Genomic DNA, 19,652 nt, shown 5'->3' with positions numbered 1-19,652 from the left:
TCCCTCAGTTCCGAGTTACTACGAACCTCACGTTTCTGTCACTGCACTGTCATTCGGCCCCAAATAGAAAATTAGCTAATTAGCTTTTGCTCTCAATTGGGGAAAAAGTGGCTTGCACCAGCCAGAAGAGATTCAGGTAGATAGCCTGTACTTGTTTGCTTTGGGAAGTGATTTGCCTGCATTACATCATAAGCAAGAAGATTTTCATACAGGACTAGCCTAGAGCAATAATAATCCACTCAAGTGTCATGAGCTGAGGTGAGGCCAAGTTCTAGAGACAAGAAAAAGCAGCTCCACCAGACAACTTCCTTTCCAGGCCAATCCCAACCGTCAGTTATGCCAACGCAGGTCCCCAAATGGAGCTGGAGACTCAGTGGAGAGCTCAGCACAAACTTCTCTAAGTCATCACAGGGCTTGATTTTTTTGAGCTGCTCCTTAAATTTCCTACGCACCTATCCCTGCCATCTTTAAAAATTAAATCAACTTATATTAACATGCCTATATTTTAACTTTGGAGGTTTGAAATTGAACTAATTCAACCAACTAGGACACGTTGTGTTTAAAAACAAAGAATAGAATTCAAAGAGGGGAAAAAAAACCTCTCCAGACCTCATGATCTAAGTGTTTTCTTGCTTGTTCTATCACTAACATACTCTCTCTGGAACTCTCTTCATTTTCCAGATGTGAATAAAAAGGTGAGATGTGAAGAAGGTAAGTGACCCTTGTCAAGTCACATAGCTAGTGAGTTGCAGAGATAATGCTAGACCACAAGACTGTACTTCAGTCTAGTGCTTTTGTTTTGTTCTCAAACACAACAGAGCCTTCCTATAGTCCGTAGACTTGTGTTGTAAATTACTCTATAAACTAGCTGTTAGCATATCAGAATAGGAGCCTGAATTTCTTTAATTGGCTAAAAAAAATGTTATCAGTTTCCTGAAAGTTTCAGGTTTTGTGTCTTTTTAAAAACCATCTCTTTAGTTGGGTTAGTTAGTAAATAAAAAGCAACAGGTAATTTTTTTTTTTGGCCAGGCCTTACTTCCTTGATGATGTGGTCATTGTAACTGTTTTCACGATCTAAGAACCACCCCCTGATTGTTCTCTCTTCCAGTTCTGCATCAGGCATGTTGCTTACACTGATGACATCCCAGTTTTCTGAGATTATAATAACTATGCAAAAAAGCTTCTTTCTCAATTGTTGCCCTTTGCTCTTTGCATAAGAATCAGCTCTGCGTAATTCCCTCTTGGTCCAGTGGTTATGACTGGGTTCTTTCACTGCTGGGGCCTGGGTTCAATCCCTGGTCAGGTAACTAAGGGGAACTAAGATCCTGCAAGCCAAGTGGCACGGCCAAAAAAAAAAAAAAAAAAGAATCAACTTTTGTATCACACACATTCGACTTCTGAAACCTTATCAGATCTTCTGTTTGGAATTCCAGAAAGCAGTGTAAGAAAAACTGGAGAAATCCCCAACTTTCTAGTTAGAAGACTGGACTGGGTGGGTGTGGCATGCTATGGATTTGATTTCTTGATTGTCTGCTGTGTTTACAATGAGGATAGTTGTGAGGTATGGCAGAAACAGCTGCTGAGTCAGAAAGCAGAAAACATGGATTTCAAGTGTCCTACACTACAAATTAGCTGACTGAACACAGACACAAATCATAGGTTGTAAGTTACATAAACAACAGAATTTAGAATTGGAATGGACTTTAAGGACCATGGTCCAATAGCCTTGTTTTATATATGAATCAACTGAGGTTCAGAGAAGTTCAATAATTGTCCAATATATATGTATTTTCTATATATATATATAATTGTTCAATATATATACATATATATACATATATATGTATATATATGTATATATATGTATATATAATTGTTCAATATATATACATATATACATATATATGTATATATATATATATTTTTTGGCTGCACCGCACAGCTTGTGGGATTTTAGTTCCCCAACCAGGGATCGAACCAGGGCCCTCAACAGTGAGAATGTGGACTCCTAACCCCTTTATATTTTATACATATAAAAATATGTATATAACTGGATTTCTGGTCAAAATGACTCAGTAAGTCCACACTTTGACAAACCTCTTCCGCTCAAACAGTAATAAAGACAAAAATCAAAATAAAGAAAAGATATGAGGGGCCTCAAAAAAATACTACATATTCCATGAACCAGAAACAGAAGAGTAACATGAAGCAGTGAGAGGGGCTGATGCTCCTGGCCAGGAAGCGGGCAGACACAGGTGGGCCTCTAACTTCTGAAATTTAATGGGGATTAAATATGTTCCAAATGAGATAGGAAATTAATGATTTACTAGTTGAAACCAGGGATTTCAAAGGATGAAAAAAACTGCTGTACAGCCACTTCCAGGAGACATGTAGGCCTTGGCAGGCCAGGGAACACGGGGCAATGGCCTCAGGAATCAGCAAGATTTTTTTGTCAGCAAGATTCCTGATGTAAAATAACAACTACTGATAAAAATATATGTTCTATATACACTACAGAAAGACAATGCTTATGCCTAGGAATGGCTTGGTGATACAGGAGACCCCCAAATATCATTATGAGACATGGTTTGGGGCTAGGTATTCAGACTGCAGCCACTGCAGAACCATTAAACAGAGGTTAAGGACAGAAAGATTGAAAAAAGGAGAAAAAGAAGACATAAATAAACAACTTCTTTGGTAAACAAGTATGCCGAAGACATTTCAAACAAAAAGAAATCTAACGCTAAAAAAGAAAAACAAACAATAAAATCAACAATGAGAACATGAATTCATCCCTGAAAAAATTAATTTTGTTACAGAATGGCAAAACTCTAAAATAAATGTTTAGAATGGCCAAAGAGATAAACTGAAGATTAACTTTCATTTTAAAAGAACAACAAAAGATAAAAAGAAATAAAACAGGTAAATATGAAAAAGAACCAATTAGAAGTATTGGAAATTATTTTTAAGTAGTCATGAAGTTTTTAAAAAGTAGTAATAAAATTAAACAAACAAACAAACAAAAAAACCCTCACCAGATTGGATAAACTCTAGACTAGACGAAAACAGTAAGGAAATTAGAAAGAAGCATTGAGAGACAAAGGTTGAAAAATATATAGAAAAGCTGTGAAGAGCCCTGAAGGATCAATTTACAGGTGAACAGATTGAAAGGATCCAACATACATCTAACAAGGGTTCCAGAAGAGGAGAATGGAAAAATGGCAGAGAAATATGTTTAAAGAAAGAAAAACTGAGAAGTTTCCAGATCTGGAAAAAACCATGAGTTTTCAGGTCTACCTTCTCGTACTAAACAAAGACAATCCCACACTTACATTTCAGAATATCAAGGATAAAGAAAAAGATTTAAAGCTACTAGAGCCTACAAATCAGTACAACAAGAAAAATGGCAGGCAAACCAATACAAAAATGGGTAAAAGACTAGAACAGGCACTTCACAAAAGAAGTTATGTAATGGTCATTTGAAAATGCTTAATTTCATTAACCATAAAGAAATGCAAATTAAAACCACAATGAGATAACTCAACACACTACAAAAGTAGCTAAAATGAAAAAGATGGATAATACCAACTATTGGTAGAATGTCAGCCATATGGCACTTTCACATACCATTTTTGGGAGTATAGATTGGTTCAACTTCCTCAGAAAATTGTTTAGCAGTAACTACCAAAACTGAACATATGCGGACCCTATGGCCACAACGAGAGAAAGCCTGCATGCAGCAACAAAGACCCAACAAGCCAAAAATAAATAAATAAGTAAATTTTTAAGAAGTGGGCAAATTATTTGAACAGGAACTTTGTTAGTGAAGATATATGAATGGTGATGATCCTGTAAAAGACTTAGAAAGGAGAATCTGAGAAGATGACAGTGATGGCATGATTTTTTTTAACGTTTCCCATCACCTCCCATCACCTAAAAAGAGAGCAACAAAAGTTAAAAAACAAAAACCCATAGACTGTATCTGCCACACAAGTTGATGAAGCATCCCTAAGAATTTCCCAAACTGAGAGGGTGGAAGACAAACCACCAATTGCTACAAGGCCCATACCAATAAGCACCATCTTACTGGGAAGAAGCAGAGGGAAGCAGCAGAGTAGCTGATGGAATGAGGGAACTCCCAAGTCACTATAGGTACTCACTGGAAGTTTAGAGGGCTAACTGCTGTTGTGCAAGGAATTACTACCTTAAGCTCTGAGAGGACTTGAGCAGAGGGGCCCTATGAACTCTCAAAACTCACCAGCTGAAGCTCCCTTCTGGAACATAACTTTGAGAAATATCTCCTGGGAATAAAAATCCATATTAAACATGACAGAGACAAAAAGGGTACAGGAAAGAGAAGGCCCAGATGAAAATGGGGGCAGGAACAGAATCAGATCTCTGAAAGGGCAAGGAAGAGCACTTCTGACCGACTCCACCCTCCCCATCCCCTGATACCCCAACCAAGGTTCGGGAAAATAACTTAGTACTAGATATGTAGGAAAATCTCACAGATCAGTTCTGAGCCATTTAATACCACCTCCCTAAGTACCCTGTAAACAGAACACTAAGGCTGCAACTCCTTCCCTACAATTTTGTTTAAACCTGCTGGTTAATTCTACTAATTCAGTAGAGGAATATTCCCGCTTGGTTTTTGTTTTGGCTCATTGGGATCTCATCTCAATTATTTCCCAGTTCCCTAAGTGGCCTGTGGTTTAGTCATGTCCTGGTCTTCTGACGAGTCATTGTCCCAAGGACCCCACCTCTCTCTCTCTCTATCATAGATATGGTTCACAAGTACATATTTACATATTTTACATCAAAATTGGATTTTCTTCCAGAATGAGAATATTTATTGAAAAAGTTTCCAAAAGCACCCACATTGTTAACATTTGGTCAAGAGATAATCAGAACCCCAAGGTTGGTAGAATGAACTCTAATGAAAACTGCTGAGAGAATCAATAAATCCCAACTTAATCTTTCATATTAGCTATTTCATAAATAATGTAAAATAAATATTCTAATGAAACATTCTTATTATACTAGGAGTATTATTCAATTTGGAAGGCTATCATTCTAATGAACAATTATTTGTTCTCCCAGTAACACAAACAAAAGTGTGAACATAAACTGCTTGGGTCTAAATAATGGTTTAAAATCTGGGAATACAGTACATGGAAGATGTTGAACTGAGACTGGTTTTAGAAGTAATAAATTTAAGAATCCTTCTATCATAAAATGTATTATTCCAGTAATGATAAAATAGTTAAAGTTTTAGAAGTTAACTTCCTCTCAGGTTGCAAGGTATGAAGCTCAGACTACAAATCTTTTAACTAGAAGAATATAACATCTTTTTTCTTGCTGTGGAATTTTCTCAAAAATACTGTCTCTCTCCCTTTTTCTCTCTCTCTCCTCTCTCTCTCTCTCTCTCTCTCACACACACACACACACACACACACCAATTAAAAAATAGCTTAACAAATTGATGTGAAGGTGCTTAAGGGTAGACTGAGCTGATAGGTGAGTGGAAGAAAATGCTTGAGTGAGAGAAAATGAATAGTTAGGAGAGAATTCAGTGACCTGTGATTCTATGAGAATTAAGTGATTGGGTAAGTTAAGGAGAAGAGCTAGATACAGGCAAATTACACTGTAATGCAAATATTTATTTTTAGCTTACATTTGGCAGAACACAGTCCAAATTCCAAGGATCATTAATGAATTATATGAAATACCACCTTAGAGAAATATATTCCAAAAATTGACACTTATAGATTCTGGTTTGGTTGTATGTAGCTCCCAAATGTTTAAGGGCATGCATCAATTCTGAAGTTTATAAAAGGAAAGCACTCAAAGCTATCATAAAAGTTGATTTTGCCTAAAAAAAACGAAGCTCCTTTTGAGATCAAGATTATATACAAAAAGAGTTTCAAGTACATGATTATGTGTTGGAGAGAAAAAACTTCAAAATGATAAAATGACTATAAAAAACAGTAAGTACAGTGCACTGCACACATCAAGTTGTAGACTAGACAGAAAAATGGCTAATGTCCACAGGCTATTTACTAACTGACCAAAGTCTCAGAACCGATAGCGATTAAATTTTGGCTTGACTGAATAATTTGGTCACCTATCATGAATGAACTCTTGTTGGCCAAAGATTATTATTCAACGTTCAACTTTTTATACATCCTATCCTAGAAAAGACCTTTTGCTTTTATCATGAGATTCTTCAGTTTCAGGCATTTCCTAAGTGAGAATAATAGCACCAGAGTAATATCACAACCTGTGTAACATTAGGGAAAATGGACCACACTTACCCTCTATCCTGAACTATTTTACATACCAAGGACTACAATGATAACTATATAGTCCTATTTAACAATAAATTAAACAATTCCTATAAAACTTTAATAGTCTATGAAAAGTTTATGAATCAAATTAATGTTCCAGACATCAAGTAAATTTATTTTAAGGTCTTTTAAGATAATCCCCTTGAAAGAAAAACTAGGTTCATTCCACTTTAACATGCCCATAGACTTAGTCTAGTGTTTGTACATAAAAAGTACACAATAGGGGGCTTCCCCGGTGGCGCAGTGGTTGGGAGTCCGCCTGCCGATGCAGGGGACATGGGTTCGTGCCCCGGTCCGGGAAGATCCCACATGCTGAGGAGCGGCTGGGCCCGTGAGCCATGGCCGCTGAGCCTGCGCGTCCGGAGCCTGTGCTCTGCAACGGGAGAGGCCACAACAGTGAGAGGCCCGTGTACCGCAAAAAAAAAAAAAAAAAAGTACACAATAGGTATTGATGAACTGATGGTGTTAATTTAAGACAAATGATCAGGATCAAGAAGTTTTGAAGAACAAATATAGCAATTAAAAGAAATCAATTATTCAAGAATGATACGCACAGTATAAGTCCATTCACAGAAAATTTTAAATTCCCACAACAATACTACAAGTTTTCAGAGTCAAGCATGCAATGGAGTGGTAAATACTGAACTTCATGTTGGTGGCTACCTCTAAGAAGGGAGCGAGGGCAAAAGCACCAGGGAGGCATACAAAAGTCCTCAATTCTTCTTATTTGGATCTAAACCGAATGATATAATGTTAATTTTGATAAAACAGTATGATGGGCATGAATGCTCATTATACTGTTCTCTTCTTGTCTGCCTAATTACAAATTTAAAAAAAGAAAAAGATTAATACCAGACCTTTGCAGGAACAATCAGCAGTGTATTGATGTATCAGTAGTATTTATCAGCTAATCATCTATTTTATGAATATCATTCATTTGAAGATCAATGATCTACAGACCAATGATCTATGCATCTTCTTTTATACCTTCAATATATAGTTGTATCACTTTTTATTTAGATTTTTAATAAAACAGATTTCAATTTTTCTCTAATAAGTGAAAATCTGAGGAAACTTTTATTAGAAAAAAATTTCCTTATACTGCCTGATTTAGTCAAAGCTGCTTGAAATGCTAGCCTGTTACCATCAGTTACTGATTGTGTATCAATACGGAGAGTAGAAAAGACCTGGTAGTAAAGTCACAGGAATTGTTTATTATTATAGCAAACATTTTCCTGGCATTTGACAGAACTCAGAACCATTTCTTTGAAATGGGTTCATATCTGTGAAACTAAGCCCACCAGTAGGAAGTCTTTCTTTACAGAAATGAACAAAAAGGAAATTAAACCATCAAAAGATATATTTCACATAATAGTAAAATATAAAAATACAAGCAAAAATGACAAAATTTTTTAAAAAAATGCTAAGCAATAGATTTAAGAAACTTTGATTCTATTCTTCTGTCTTGTTGCTAATGGTCCTCTTTGTTCTTCCACTGTTACATATGTGAAACAGGAATGATAATAATTAAAGAATGGCTTTGCAAGACTTACTAGGAGGTTAAAAGGAATTATTGAAACAGTGTTCAAATACTTTATAAATACTACTAGCAAAGATATTTATTATATTTTTGTCTTCCTTCAGTGAAGGTGTTCTTTTAAATCAGACTCTGCTTATTAATATCATTTCGAATTCTCAACTAGAGAGATGTTAGCTTTCTTTCAAAGCGATACTCCCAGTGAATCATAATAGTTCTGATTAAGAAAGATGATACCAGAACTGTGCTACCTGAGGAAAAGAGAAAGAACTGCAGCACAACTGGCAAAGTTCCTAGACTTAGTCCAATCAAGTTATGGATTGTCCAACTGACATAATATTTTGTTACTCCAACTTTCAAGTATCATCCTGAAATCACATTCTATCTTAGTGTGAGTTTTCGTACATAAATATTTAACTTCTGTAAATGTTTGTGGTGCCAGTTATCTTTTTGAATAGATCTTTTTCCTTTAAGAGAGCTGCTCCAGTGAAGAATCATTTCTTACACATCCATGTCCAGACTCAAAAAGAAACGTTTTTCTTTGAAAAGACAGAAATACCCAAGTAATGTTAAAGCTTGCTGTAGCCAGGGACTGCCCACCTATTCCAAGCATGGGATCACTCCCTGGAGATTTCTGATGAATTAAAAATGTTTTCCAGTTACTCATAGCTCATCAGATGTGTTCACCTTTGGTAGTTCACATTCTTCACTGGTGTGACAACTCTGAAGGATGTCCTTGTAGTGGTTCTTCAGATCTTCATACAAAGAAACAGTTTCTTGGGAGTGAGCCAATGGTAACACCTTTTCATTCAGTAACATCTGCACTTGGAATTCTTCCTTAGGAGTCTTAGCATTTTTACAATGGTAAAGCACAAATATTAGGTTTGAGGCATAGGGTACAATGTGACCACTTCGGAACTTCCGATGCATTTGCTCCTTGTAATTGTAAGCTGTTAGGGGCTCCTTGTCTTTGAAGTAGCCCATGAGAGAAAGCAGTGGAAGAAGGGTCTCTGCATGACCAAACTGAAGGATGACTGGAGAGGAAACTGGTTGAGAACTTAAAAGAGAAGTAGAGAAAAAAATACATATAAACATATTTTTACATACAAAGTAATTTAACATGATAGCTTTTAAACATAATAGCTATACTTAGAATTAGCATACAACTTTATCATCTCTTTGTAATCTTTATAACAACAGTCTACATAACAACAATATGGCTGAAATTCTGTGTGGCAGAGAACTGAACTTTTTTTTTTTTTCCTTGCAGTACGCGGGCTTCTCACTGTTGCGGCCTCTCCCGTTGCAGAGCACAGGCTCCGGATGCTCAGGCTCAGCAGCCATGGCTCATGGGCCCAGCCGCTCCGTAGCATGTGGGATCTTCCCAGACCGGGGCACGAACCTGCGTCCCCTGCATCGGCAGGCGGACTCTCAAACACTGTGCCACCAGGGAAGCCCTGAACTTTTTATAATAAAAGTTATGTTCCAAAATTTTAGAACACTGTAGTATTGTAAACCCATCTAAAACAGTGAGCATACACATTATTCTTTAAGTTTAAAGAGAGTGTTGAGTCTTTTCTTGTAGATTAAGGAACTTGAAGTTGATATGTATTTCAAAACTGCATTGCCTGTCTGTGAAGGACTGGTCCTTAATAAATACTGATTACTCCTTGGAGCTCATCTGAATAAATTTCAAATGTTATTTTATCTTTATCTAGGGAATAAGGACAAGCACTATTCAGTAAATTTCTCGGTTAAAACCAAGTCTGAACAGTGAACAGTAATGCATGTTATTCCTCAATGTTTTATAAGACCCAACTTGGGCACAAAATGTGGAAGAGAGCTACAAAAGGGTAGAGACATAACCTATTCTAGCTCATATACTGTGTCTGTGGTTGGGAATGGACTTTATACACTGCCAGAAACACAACAGCTTCCAACACCATGAGCTAGGTCACCTTTATTTTTGTTTTTTCCAAGTTTTCTACGATTTTTTTCTGGTAAAGGCTTCTTTTAAAAGCAGCAGCAAATGACTGTTTAGCCTTCTCTCAACTTTTATAAAAAGAATATGACTATTGTTCTTAAATATAATTCATAAACCTATTCAAACACAGTTAACCATCTGACTTCTTGCCACCACCCCAACACATTAGGTTCACATTTTCTGGGAGGACAGCAGCATTTGCAGCAGTTTTTGAACCTTCCTAATTCCTTACATAAAAACAGATGGAGTTGGGCTTCCCTGGTGGCACAGTGGTTGAGAGTCTGTCTGCCGATGCAGGGGACACAGGTTCGTGCCCCAGTCCAGGAAGATCCCACATGCTGCAGAGCGGCTGGGCCTATGTGCCATTGCCGCTGAGCCTGCGCGTCCAGAGCCTGTGCTCTGCAACGGGAGAGGCCACAACAATGAGAGGCCCGCGTACCACAAAAAAAAAACAAAAAACAAAACACAGATGGAGCAAATGGACAGCAGATCCCAAACCCAAGGGAAACATTCACAACATAACTATGTGGAAAAGTATTCTCCATGAATCATCAATAGCCTCAAGACCTGCATATTATCAGTATCAGTGTAGAAGGAAGCAGAGGGAAGCATGTAAGAGATCTGAAAACTGGAGAATCCCAAACAGCCATCGGATATTCACTGGAAAGTGCTGTGGGCCAATCTGAGATAGCAGCTGAAATTGGGAAGGGTTTAGGTTACTCTAGAGTGTGTGTGTGTGTGTGTGTGTGTGTGTGTGTGTGTGTGTGTGTGTGTGTGTGTGTGTGTGTGTGTGTGTGTAGAATATGTATGTACTGATACTATATATTATATATGTATGTATATGTATATATATATAATGACAATAGTAATATAGATTGATTTTTTCTATATGCCATAAACATACAACATATCATTATTATTTTTGCTTTAGGTAATGTTACCTTTTAGAGCAATTAAAAATAGAATAAAAATTATGGTAGACAGAATTCTAAAATGACCTCCAAGAATTCAGCCCCTTGGTGTATATACCCAGTATAATCCACACCTCTTAAATTGGGAAAGACCTACATATTATCAAGATATCACTTGCATGATTATGTCATATGATACGGCAGAAAATATTTTGTAGATGTAAATAAGTTTCCTAATCATTTGAGTTTGAGTTAATCAAAAGGAAGATTACTCTGGGTGGACCTAGCCTAATCTGGGTAGGTTACTGAAAGGGGATGAAGTTTCTGAGAGATCTTCCTGCTGACCTGAGAGCGGAAACAGCCATGTTGTAAACTACATATGGAGGGACCACATAATGAGAATATGAAATTGGCCTCCAACAGCTAAGAGCAGACCCCCGCTGACGAGCAAAAAAACAGGGACTCAAATGCTTCAACTTCAACTTGGTGAGTGCAAGGGAGGACTACCTCTAGGCCTCTCTTGCGGCTGCAGAAATCTAGCCCTTATGAACTCTCCAAACAACTGCTCCAAAGTTTCACTGAAGGACAGAGGCCACACTAAGGAGAAACTGCTGGGAGTGGGGTCAAGACTGAGCAGGAGAGGGACCACAGAGATAAAGGAAAAAGGAAGCCCAGATAAAAGTGGGGGGAGAGGAGCAGAGCCAGGAAGCAAGCTACCATATTCCTGAACAGTACACACACACACACACACACACACACACACACACACACACACGCACCCAGAAAAGGGAGCTCTGTAAGGTTAAAAGAGCAACCTGATACAGACTTCTTCTAAATGTTGAGGAAAACTAAATTTACATTATAACAAGCAACAGAAAAATAAATAAGAGAATAAGGAGCAGAAAAACATCCCTACAGAAAATAAACTATACTAGAAAAGTATACTCAAAAAATACAGAGAAACATACTATTTCTCAACTATCCATTATTTTGAGATTAATATTCTCTAAAAGGTGTGAGATTTAAAAACCATTCATCAGCAGGTGACTGTAAGCCTCTTTTCTTAACTGGTATACTTTAATTAGGTCATCTAAAGTACCTAAAACCTTTATTTATTTCCAAGCAGTATCTCCTTAAGTCCAAAGTTCTAAAGCAGTACCATTCAAACCACAGTTATATTTAGTTTGACTGCATAAATATTTTTACATCTTATAATATTTGTCAGTATTTTAAAAGTGGGAGATTTCAAATTCTTAAAAATCCAGATTTGTGGCTCCTCTTAAAAACCTGAAAGATCTGGCAACATGAACTCCTAACAAGGCAATCATCAGCTGAACAGGAATAAGGTTTACCCTCCAGAGATGACATATACCTGTTGCACAGGACATATATCATTTCACGTTGTTTAAGATAGGATGGATTCATTCATTTGTTACTTGCCTCGCCCCTTTATATATTTGACTATAAATAAGCCAAAGCCACTGCCATAATGTAAATATAATGGAATTTAATAGTGATAGAAGTTAAAGAAAAACATGTAATATAAAGATACTGGTTTGTATTTTAAATCTTCTAGCCATGAGGCAGTAAGTGCAAAGCCAGGAACAACCCTCAGCTCAATACTCTACTATTGCTCTTTGTAAGGTTTATTAGGACACATCAGAGTTCAGGAAGGAGAGCAGCAATACCCTCCCTGTCTCACTGAAAGGCTTAACTGTCAGCAACTCTCTCCTCTTTTCCCCACTGGGGAACTCCAATAAACTGGGAAGAATATATAAGGCAATATATAATATAAAATATTCTACTTTTAACATGTAATTAACATAAAAATTATTAATAAAACTATTTTATTCTTTTCTACCAAGTCTTTGAAATGCCGTGTGTACTTTACATTTACAGCAATCTGAATTCAGATCAATCCCATTTTCAGATGCTGAATAATTGCATGTGGCTGGTGGCTATTATGTGGGAAAGTGATAGACAGTGGAGTAAACAGCCTTACCCTACCTACCTGGGTTTCAAAAGTCAATCAAATAAAGAGAAAATAGAAAAAAAGATTAAAAACAAATAACAAACACACATATGAAACAAAAAAATGTGTGTTGGGGAAGAGAAGAGACCAACAGGGCTATGTACAAATGATGAGTTCAAAGTCCTATTAACTACATCCAAGCTACAGAATAAATTAAATCTAAGCTGTTACCCAAATTTAAGGTTTAAACCTAGGGTTCCTTAGGTTTATATAAAAAGCAATAAATCCCATTTTCTCTTTTGACTGCCTACTTTCAGTCACATATTAAAATCAGCTATTTTTGAGAAGAAAGTCGAGAAAAATTGTGCTTTAAAAATGCTTATTGGGAGTTTTATGGGAAATCAAATAACTTTATATATTAGATTCATATAGGAAGCCAAATCAACAAAAATAAATGACTGTCTTCTGCCATATGATCCACCTAAATTAAAAAAAATATTTTAGAATTCCAAGCAATTCTCAATAGGAAGGAAAAATGCAATTTAAAAAATAAATGCCATGAGTATCATCTTACTACAGATCAATCTCCATTACAGAAGTATGCAATATACAAAAACAGTATGTTTGAAGGTCTGGTTAAATGCATCAATACAATAATGATAACTAAGCACAAGGAAAACTACATACTAGAGGGTCAAGACTAATGTAGCCTTCCCCAAAACAATCTAAACAACTAAAAACATCAATTTACTTAGAGATCCAAATGTGCTTGCAGAAAATAGTAAGCAACTTACCATTTTTTGTAGGTTATATATTTCTACAATAATGCCAAATATAAAGAAGGAGAAATGAGCACAATTTCACTCATGATTATTTTTTGTCTGCCTTTAACCTTTGTGCCTTAAAGTGTCTTGCACAAATAGCAGATGCTGTTGCTACTTCAGAAAAAGAAGTTGGCTGATGTTGCTTGTATTCATACAAAAAAAGCATTGGACAAAAATGGATGTGCTCAATTTTCTGAAACATAAAGAAGAGACTTTTCAAAGATCCATTCTGCCATTTGTTTAGATGTGACAGATACTAGCATTCTCTGCCAAGTGCCAGGTACCATGAGAGTTTCGCTTTTTAGAAGAGGGAGGAAAGATGAGAAAGTGGGAGAAAAAAGGTGGTAAGGTGAAAGAACAAAAATACATACAAAACATATGCCTGGTTCTTGCAGATGAGAATTTGTCTACGTGTTAGGGGAACCCAGAGAAAGAGTAAAATCACTCTGTCTGAGGAAGAATTGGACGGACTTTGCTGAGGAGGTGGCGTTTGAGCTGGATCATGAATACATTCCTATGAAGTCTTATAATAGAAATGCTGCCCGTTGTGGCTTTAGTAAAGTGTAGTATCTGGTTTACCCTATGATGTAGGTATCATCATCCCATTTTTACAGATGAAAACACTGAGGTTAACTTACTTGCCTAAGTTAACTCTGAACCATCAATTAAACTCACTAGAAAAAATACTATGCATTAAATTCATAGGAATAGATAATATAAAAGATTAACCTAAATCCTTTCAAAAAAATATTAATCGTCCTCAGCCTGATTCTTAAGTTCAATTTTTCAAAATTTTTTTTTTAAAGAAGGGCACATCTGAAATTATTTAATTTTTTAGCTTGAACTTGAATACAGGAATACTATAAATCGAGTTTCACGAATATAATATACACACAAAAAAATTCACTTGGAAAAAGCTCAATGCCTCTCATATAGGAAAATATTTGCGTAACTGGACTGGAGCAAATAAGTTAGGAATTTAGTAACCCAAGTTTACTTTCAAGCCATTGCTGATTTAAAATCAATCAAATCAAATAAAAAAAACTTAGTACAAATTTAAAATCAATTTCAAATCAAATCAGTGTGGGGGGGGGCTATGAAAACATGGCATTTCAATATACCAGCTGAGAAAAACCACATTGTTAGTGCTTGGTAACAAGGCCCCTGGCGTACTAATGTGAATTGGGCAATTTAAAAAATACTCTTTAGCAACATGCCCTTTGGTGAGAGCACATGTTAAATCCTACAGAATAAGAAAATGGACTATCTCTTAAACAAGGCATCAATTCTTCTCCAAGAATGTATAAAAGGCAAAGATTACATTCCCCGGGTTTTTAACCTGAAATAAATATGTGACAGAGGATAAACAAAAACAAAAGACAAGAAATCTTGCTTCAGGAACACACTACATGACTAACTGCTTCCTAAAATTTGAGACACCATGTGTCTATTATGAGCTTATGGAGACCATCTTCTCTCAATAACTCTGAGACACTCAGTACAACATACTCTCCACCATGAATTCAGTTTGCTGAGTAATAAAGGGTGTATGCAACTACATTTTTATTGTAGCATGAAGAAAGGGAATATGTCAACAAATGACAGTTCTCAGTTTCAGAGACCCAACATCTAAGCCAAATACTTTTCAACTCCCATTAGTAAGTACTAGCTATCTGGAACACTGTACTGAGGTTGTATCCAGATCCAATGTCATCTACTTCTTATTTCCTAAACACTTTCTTTATATATGAACATCTTCTCCTTGCCAACCAATCTCCCCCTCTTTATCTCTCTCATTTCCCAGACATAACTATTTAAAATCACTTTGCCCATTTCTAAGACACCTGATTACAAAATACAGCAGCAGACAATGCTTCAAGTTTGTATCAGGATGCATGATTTCTTGTTTTTTGACAGCAGTATCACCCCTGGTCAAGTGTATTACAAAACAACACAAATATATATATAAAAAATATATACACATATATATTATATATATTATATATATATATCATACAATCACCTGAAACAAACGATCACTTTAAGAACTATGTGTAAATCATTCCTAAATGTATGTATACAAAACTTCATTGAGCGCAGAATAAGAAGACACTTAATTGGTTTGGTTTACATCTTTTTAAAAAATGTCAAGGAATATTATTAAAAATCTGGCTTAGAGAAATTTTATCTCACAGGGAAAGAGCTTATAAAATAGAAAAGAATGCCTTATGATACTTTGTAAAATATGCTATCAACAAGAACATAAAACTGAAACTCTCACATGGCCTAAAAGTTATCTTTAAGCACTTAACATGTTTCATACAATTCTAAAAATCTTTCTTCTTGATTTTTGCATTTCAAAAAAAAATTCAGAGATCACTAAATGTGCAGGTTGGATTTTAAGGGTAAGAAGCAGAATTTAGCACACTCCTAAATAAGTTAAAAGATCAAAAAAAAGTAATTTTTCCATTAACTCAAAAAGTATTCCCAATAAATAATAGCTCAGAATATAAATCACTTGCCTCAGACATAACTGTTTTTCTTCACTATTTATTTTTCCTAGCTGATTCAACCTGGTAATCCTTAATGATTCAAGTGTTAAAACTAGAATAAATATAATAATCTTCTTCAAGGCTCCCTAAGAAAGCAGAAGTAAAACACCTACCTCATGATTATGAGGTATAAAATTCAAAAGAACTTAGCTAATAATTTTTCAGTCCTTTTAAACTACATACTTTAAATCAAGGGCCTACTTACAGCTAAGAATGCCAGAATGCTTTTCTTCACTAATAAACAGTGACTAAGCAATATGTAAACTGATTTCTACTTTACTGTTTGAAACTCAACTGCCAAAATATCAAATGCTGGGTATAAAAAAAACAAGTAGAAATTTCAGTCTGCAGTCTGTAAGGAGCTTAGAAATTGCAATTCCATCCTAACAGCAAAGAGCTGAACAAACTGAAAAATCAACAATTCTTCTTAGATCCATCAGAGAAGTGAGGTCACAGGTCAAACCGCTGTCCCCCAAATTGGAGAGAGAGACAGGTAGATACAGAGAATAACAATTTACAGGAGCAGAAACCTCCATGGGAACCATGCCAGGGTCGGAAAACCTAAACTGTAATTGACAAATTGCTAGAGGCTCAGTGTGGACAAGTCTAAGTTAAAAACTTCAGGAGACCAGGGCTTCCCTGGTGGTGCAGTGGTTAAGAATCTGCCTGCCAATGCAGGGGGCACAGCTTCAAGCCCTGGTCTGGGAAGATCTCACATGCCGTGAAGCAACTAAGCCGTGAGCCACAGTTATTGAGCCTGTGCTTTAGAGACCGTGAGCCACAACTGCTGAGCCCACATGTCACAACTACTGAAGCCCACACGCCTAGAGCCTGTGCTCTGCAACAAGAGAAACCACCGCAATGAGAAGCCCGTGCACCGCAATGAAGAGTAGCCCCTGCTCACCGCAACTAGAGGAAGCCTGCACACAGCAATGAAGACCCAATGCAGCCAAAAATTAATTAATTAATTTAAAAAAATAAATAAAAAGTAAAAAATAAAAATTTCAGGTGACTAGGCATAGCGAGGGGAGTGAACTCTGCCAGGTCCTCAGTGAATCCCCTCTTGCTTCTGGCAGGGAAAGGATAAAAGGAACCATTTTGAAATAAACCAGAGCTTTCTGTTCTTCTTAACAAGGCCTGCCCTCAGGAGAAACTATTTCACCAGAGTCTAACCTGCTAGGGGGTTTTATCAGAGCCTAGCCTACCTGGGAGAATAGAAATACTCAACTCTAGCCCCCTCTAACTCTCCTGTGTCATTTATGGAGGAGAAGAAAACTGAGAGGCACTGGTGAAGTTCACTGCTTGGGGCACAGGCTCATCAAAAGCCTGAGACCTAATCATAGGACTATAGAATGCTTCCCTTCCCTCCACACCTTACCACTATATTACTAAAGGCCTATTTACCATAGTTCCTCTTACCCAGTACATCATGTCCACTTTCAACAAAAAAATTACAAGGCATACTGAAAGGCGAAAAACATCATTTAAAGAGACTGAACAAGCATTAGAACCATAGTCAGATACAGCAGGTATGTTAGAATGATCAGGCCAGGAATTTTTTTAAAATATAATTTATCTGTCAAGGGCTTTAATGGAAATAAAAGCAGACAATATGCAAGAACAGATGAATAATTAAAGAGATGAAATTTCTAAGAAAGAATCAAAAATAAATACTAGAGATCAAAAACACAGTATAGAAACAAGGAATATCTTTGTAAACCTGACACAGATGAGGAAAGAATCTCTGGGCTTCAGCATATGACAACAGAGACTTCCAAAGCTGAAAAGCACAGAGAAAGAAGACTGGAAAACACCAGAACAGAATATACAAGAACTGTGGGACAATTACAAAAGGTTTAAATTAATATATATGTAATGCGAATACCAGAAGGAGAAGAAAGAGAGACAGGGACAGATGAAATATTTAAAGCAATAATGAATGAGAATTTACCCAAATTAATATCAGATGCCAAACCACAGATCTAGGAAGAGAATATTGAATGGACAAATTCCCAAAAAAAAAAAACTATACCTACACATATAATATTCAAACTTCAGAAAATTAAAAATAATGAAAAAAAATTTTGAAAGAAGCCCCAGGAAAAAAGCACCTTACCTATAGAGGCACAAAGATAAGAATTACACCTGACTTCTCTTCAGAAGCCATGCCAAGAAGACAGTGGAGTGAAATATTTTTAAGTGTTGAGAGAAAAAAAAAACCCAACCTAGAATTAATGTTGAGGAACTCAGAGCTTTCCTGCTAATATAAGGTACAGGCAAGAACGTTCCCTCTCACTACTGTTTTCAACATTGTACTGAAGTCCTGGCTAATGAGAGGAGATAAGAAAATAAAATAAAAGGTATACATATTGAGAAGGAAGAAATAAAACTGTCTTTGTTTGCAAATGACATGATCATCTATCTAGAAAATCCAAAGGATCAACAAAAAAACCTCCTGGAATCAATAAGCACTTATACCAAGATTGCAAGATACAAGGTTAATATACTAAAGTCAACTGCTCTTCTATATACTAATAATAATCAAATTTCCATTTGAAATTAAAAACACATTACCATTTACACTAGCAACCCTAAAAATGAAATACTTAGGTATAAAATAACAAAATACGTACAAGATCTATATGAGGAAAACTACAAAGCTCTTATGAATGAAATCAAAGAATAAATAAATGAAGTGATATTCCATGCTCTCAGATAGGAAGGCTCAATACTGTCAAAATGTCAGTTTTCCCTAACTTGATCTATGGAGTCAACACAATTCCAATCAAAATCCCAGCAAGTTGGGCTTCCCTGGTGGCGCAGTGGTTGAGAGTCCGCCTGCCGATGCAAGGGACATGGGTTCGTGCCCCGGTCCGGGAAGATCCCACATGCCGCGGAGCGGCTGGGCCCGTGAGCCATGGCCGCTGAGCCTGTGCGTCCGGAGCCTGTGCTCCGCCAACAGGAAAGGCCACAACAGCGAGAGGCCCGCGTACAAAAAAAAAAAAAAAAAAAAAAAAAAATCCCAGCAAGTTATTTTTGTGGATATATTCTAAAGTTTATACGGAGAGGCAAAAGACACAGAATAGCCAACACTCAATATTGAAGGAGAAGAACAAAGTTGGAGGACTGATACTACTCGACTTCATGACTTACTATAAAGCTACAGTTACGAAGATAGTGTGGTATTAGTGAAATAGACAAATCAATGGAACAGAAGAGAGAGCCCAGAAATAGGCCCCTGTAAATAAAGTCAACTGATCTTTGACAAAGGAACAAAGGCAATACAATGGATCAAAGACAGTCATTTCAATAAATGGTGCTGTAACACTAGAGATCCACATGCAAAAAAAAAAAAACAAACAAAAAACATCTAGTCACAGACCTAACACCCTTCACAAAAATTAACTCAAAAAGGATCAGAGGCTTAAGTGTAAAACTCGTAGAAGATATAACATCAGAGAAAACCTAGATGACCTTGGGGATGGCAATAACTTTTCAGATACAACACCAAAGGCACAATCCATG

At 36.5% G+C, this 19,652-nt stretch overlaps 1 protein-coding gene across 6 annotated transcripts in view; it reads right to left on the bottom strand.

The window, feature by feature from the left end:
- The window catches only part of MINPP1 (multiple inositol-polyphosphate phosphatase 1), a 71,067-nt gene that overhangs the window by 18,197 nt on the left and 33,218 nt on the right, over positions 1–19,652 (bottom strand). For 2 of the 6 annotated variants that reach the window (XM_060125658.1, XM_060125659.1), the window contains one exon: positions 6,783–8,941. The exons of 2 other annotated variants lie outside the window; for them this stretch is intronic. In XM_060125658.1, coding sequence (XP_059981641.1) covers positions 8,548–8,941 — 394 coding nt within the window. In that variant the 3' untranslated portion in view covers positions 6,783–8,547. Of the gene's footprint in view, positions 1–6,782; positions 8,942–19,652 lie in introns of those variants that run through there. 2 more of the 6 variants (XM_060125661.1, XM_060125664.1) reach the window with 2 other exon arrangements.

The sequence above is a fragment of the Lagenorhynchus albirostris genome, chromosome 16 (genome assembly GCF_949774975.1).
Source record: "Lagenorhynchus albirostris chromosome 16, mLagAlb1.1, whole genome shotgun sequence".
Taxonomy (NCBI): domain Eukaryota; kingdom Metazoa; phylum Chordata; class Mammalia; order Artiodactyla; family Delphinidae; genus Lagenorhynchus; species Lagenorhynchus albirostris.
Note: the sequence above shows the minus strand (reverse complement) of the source record. Positions and strands in the feature narration are given on the sequence as shown.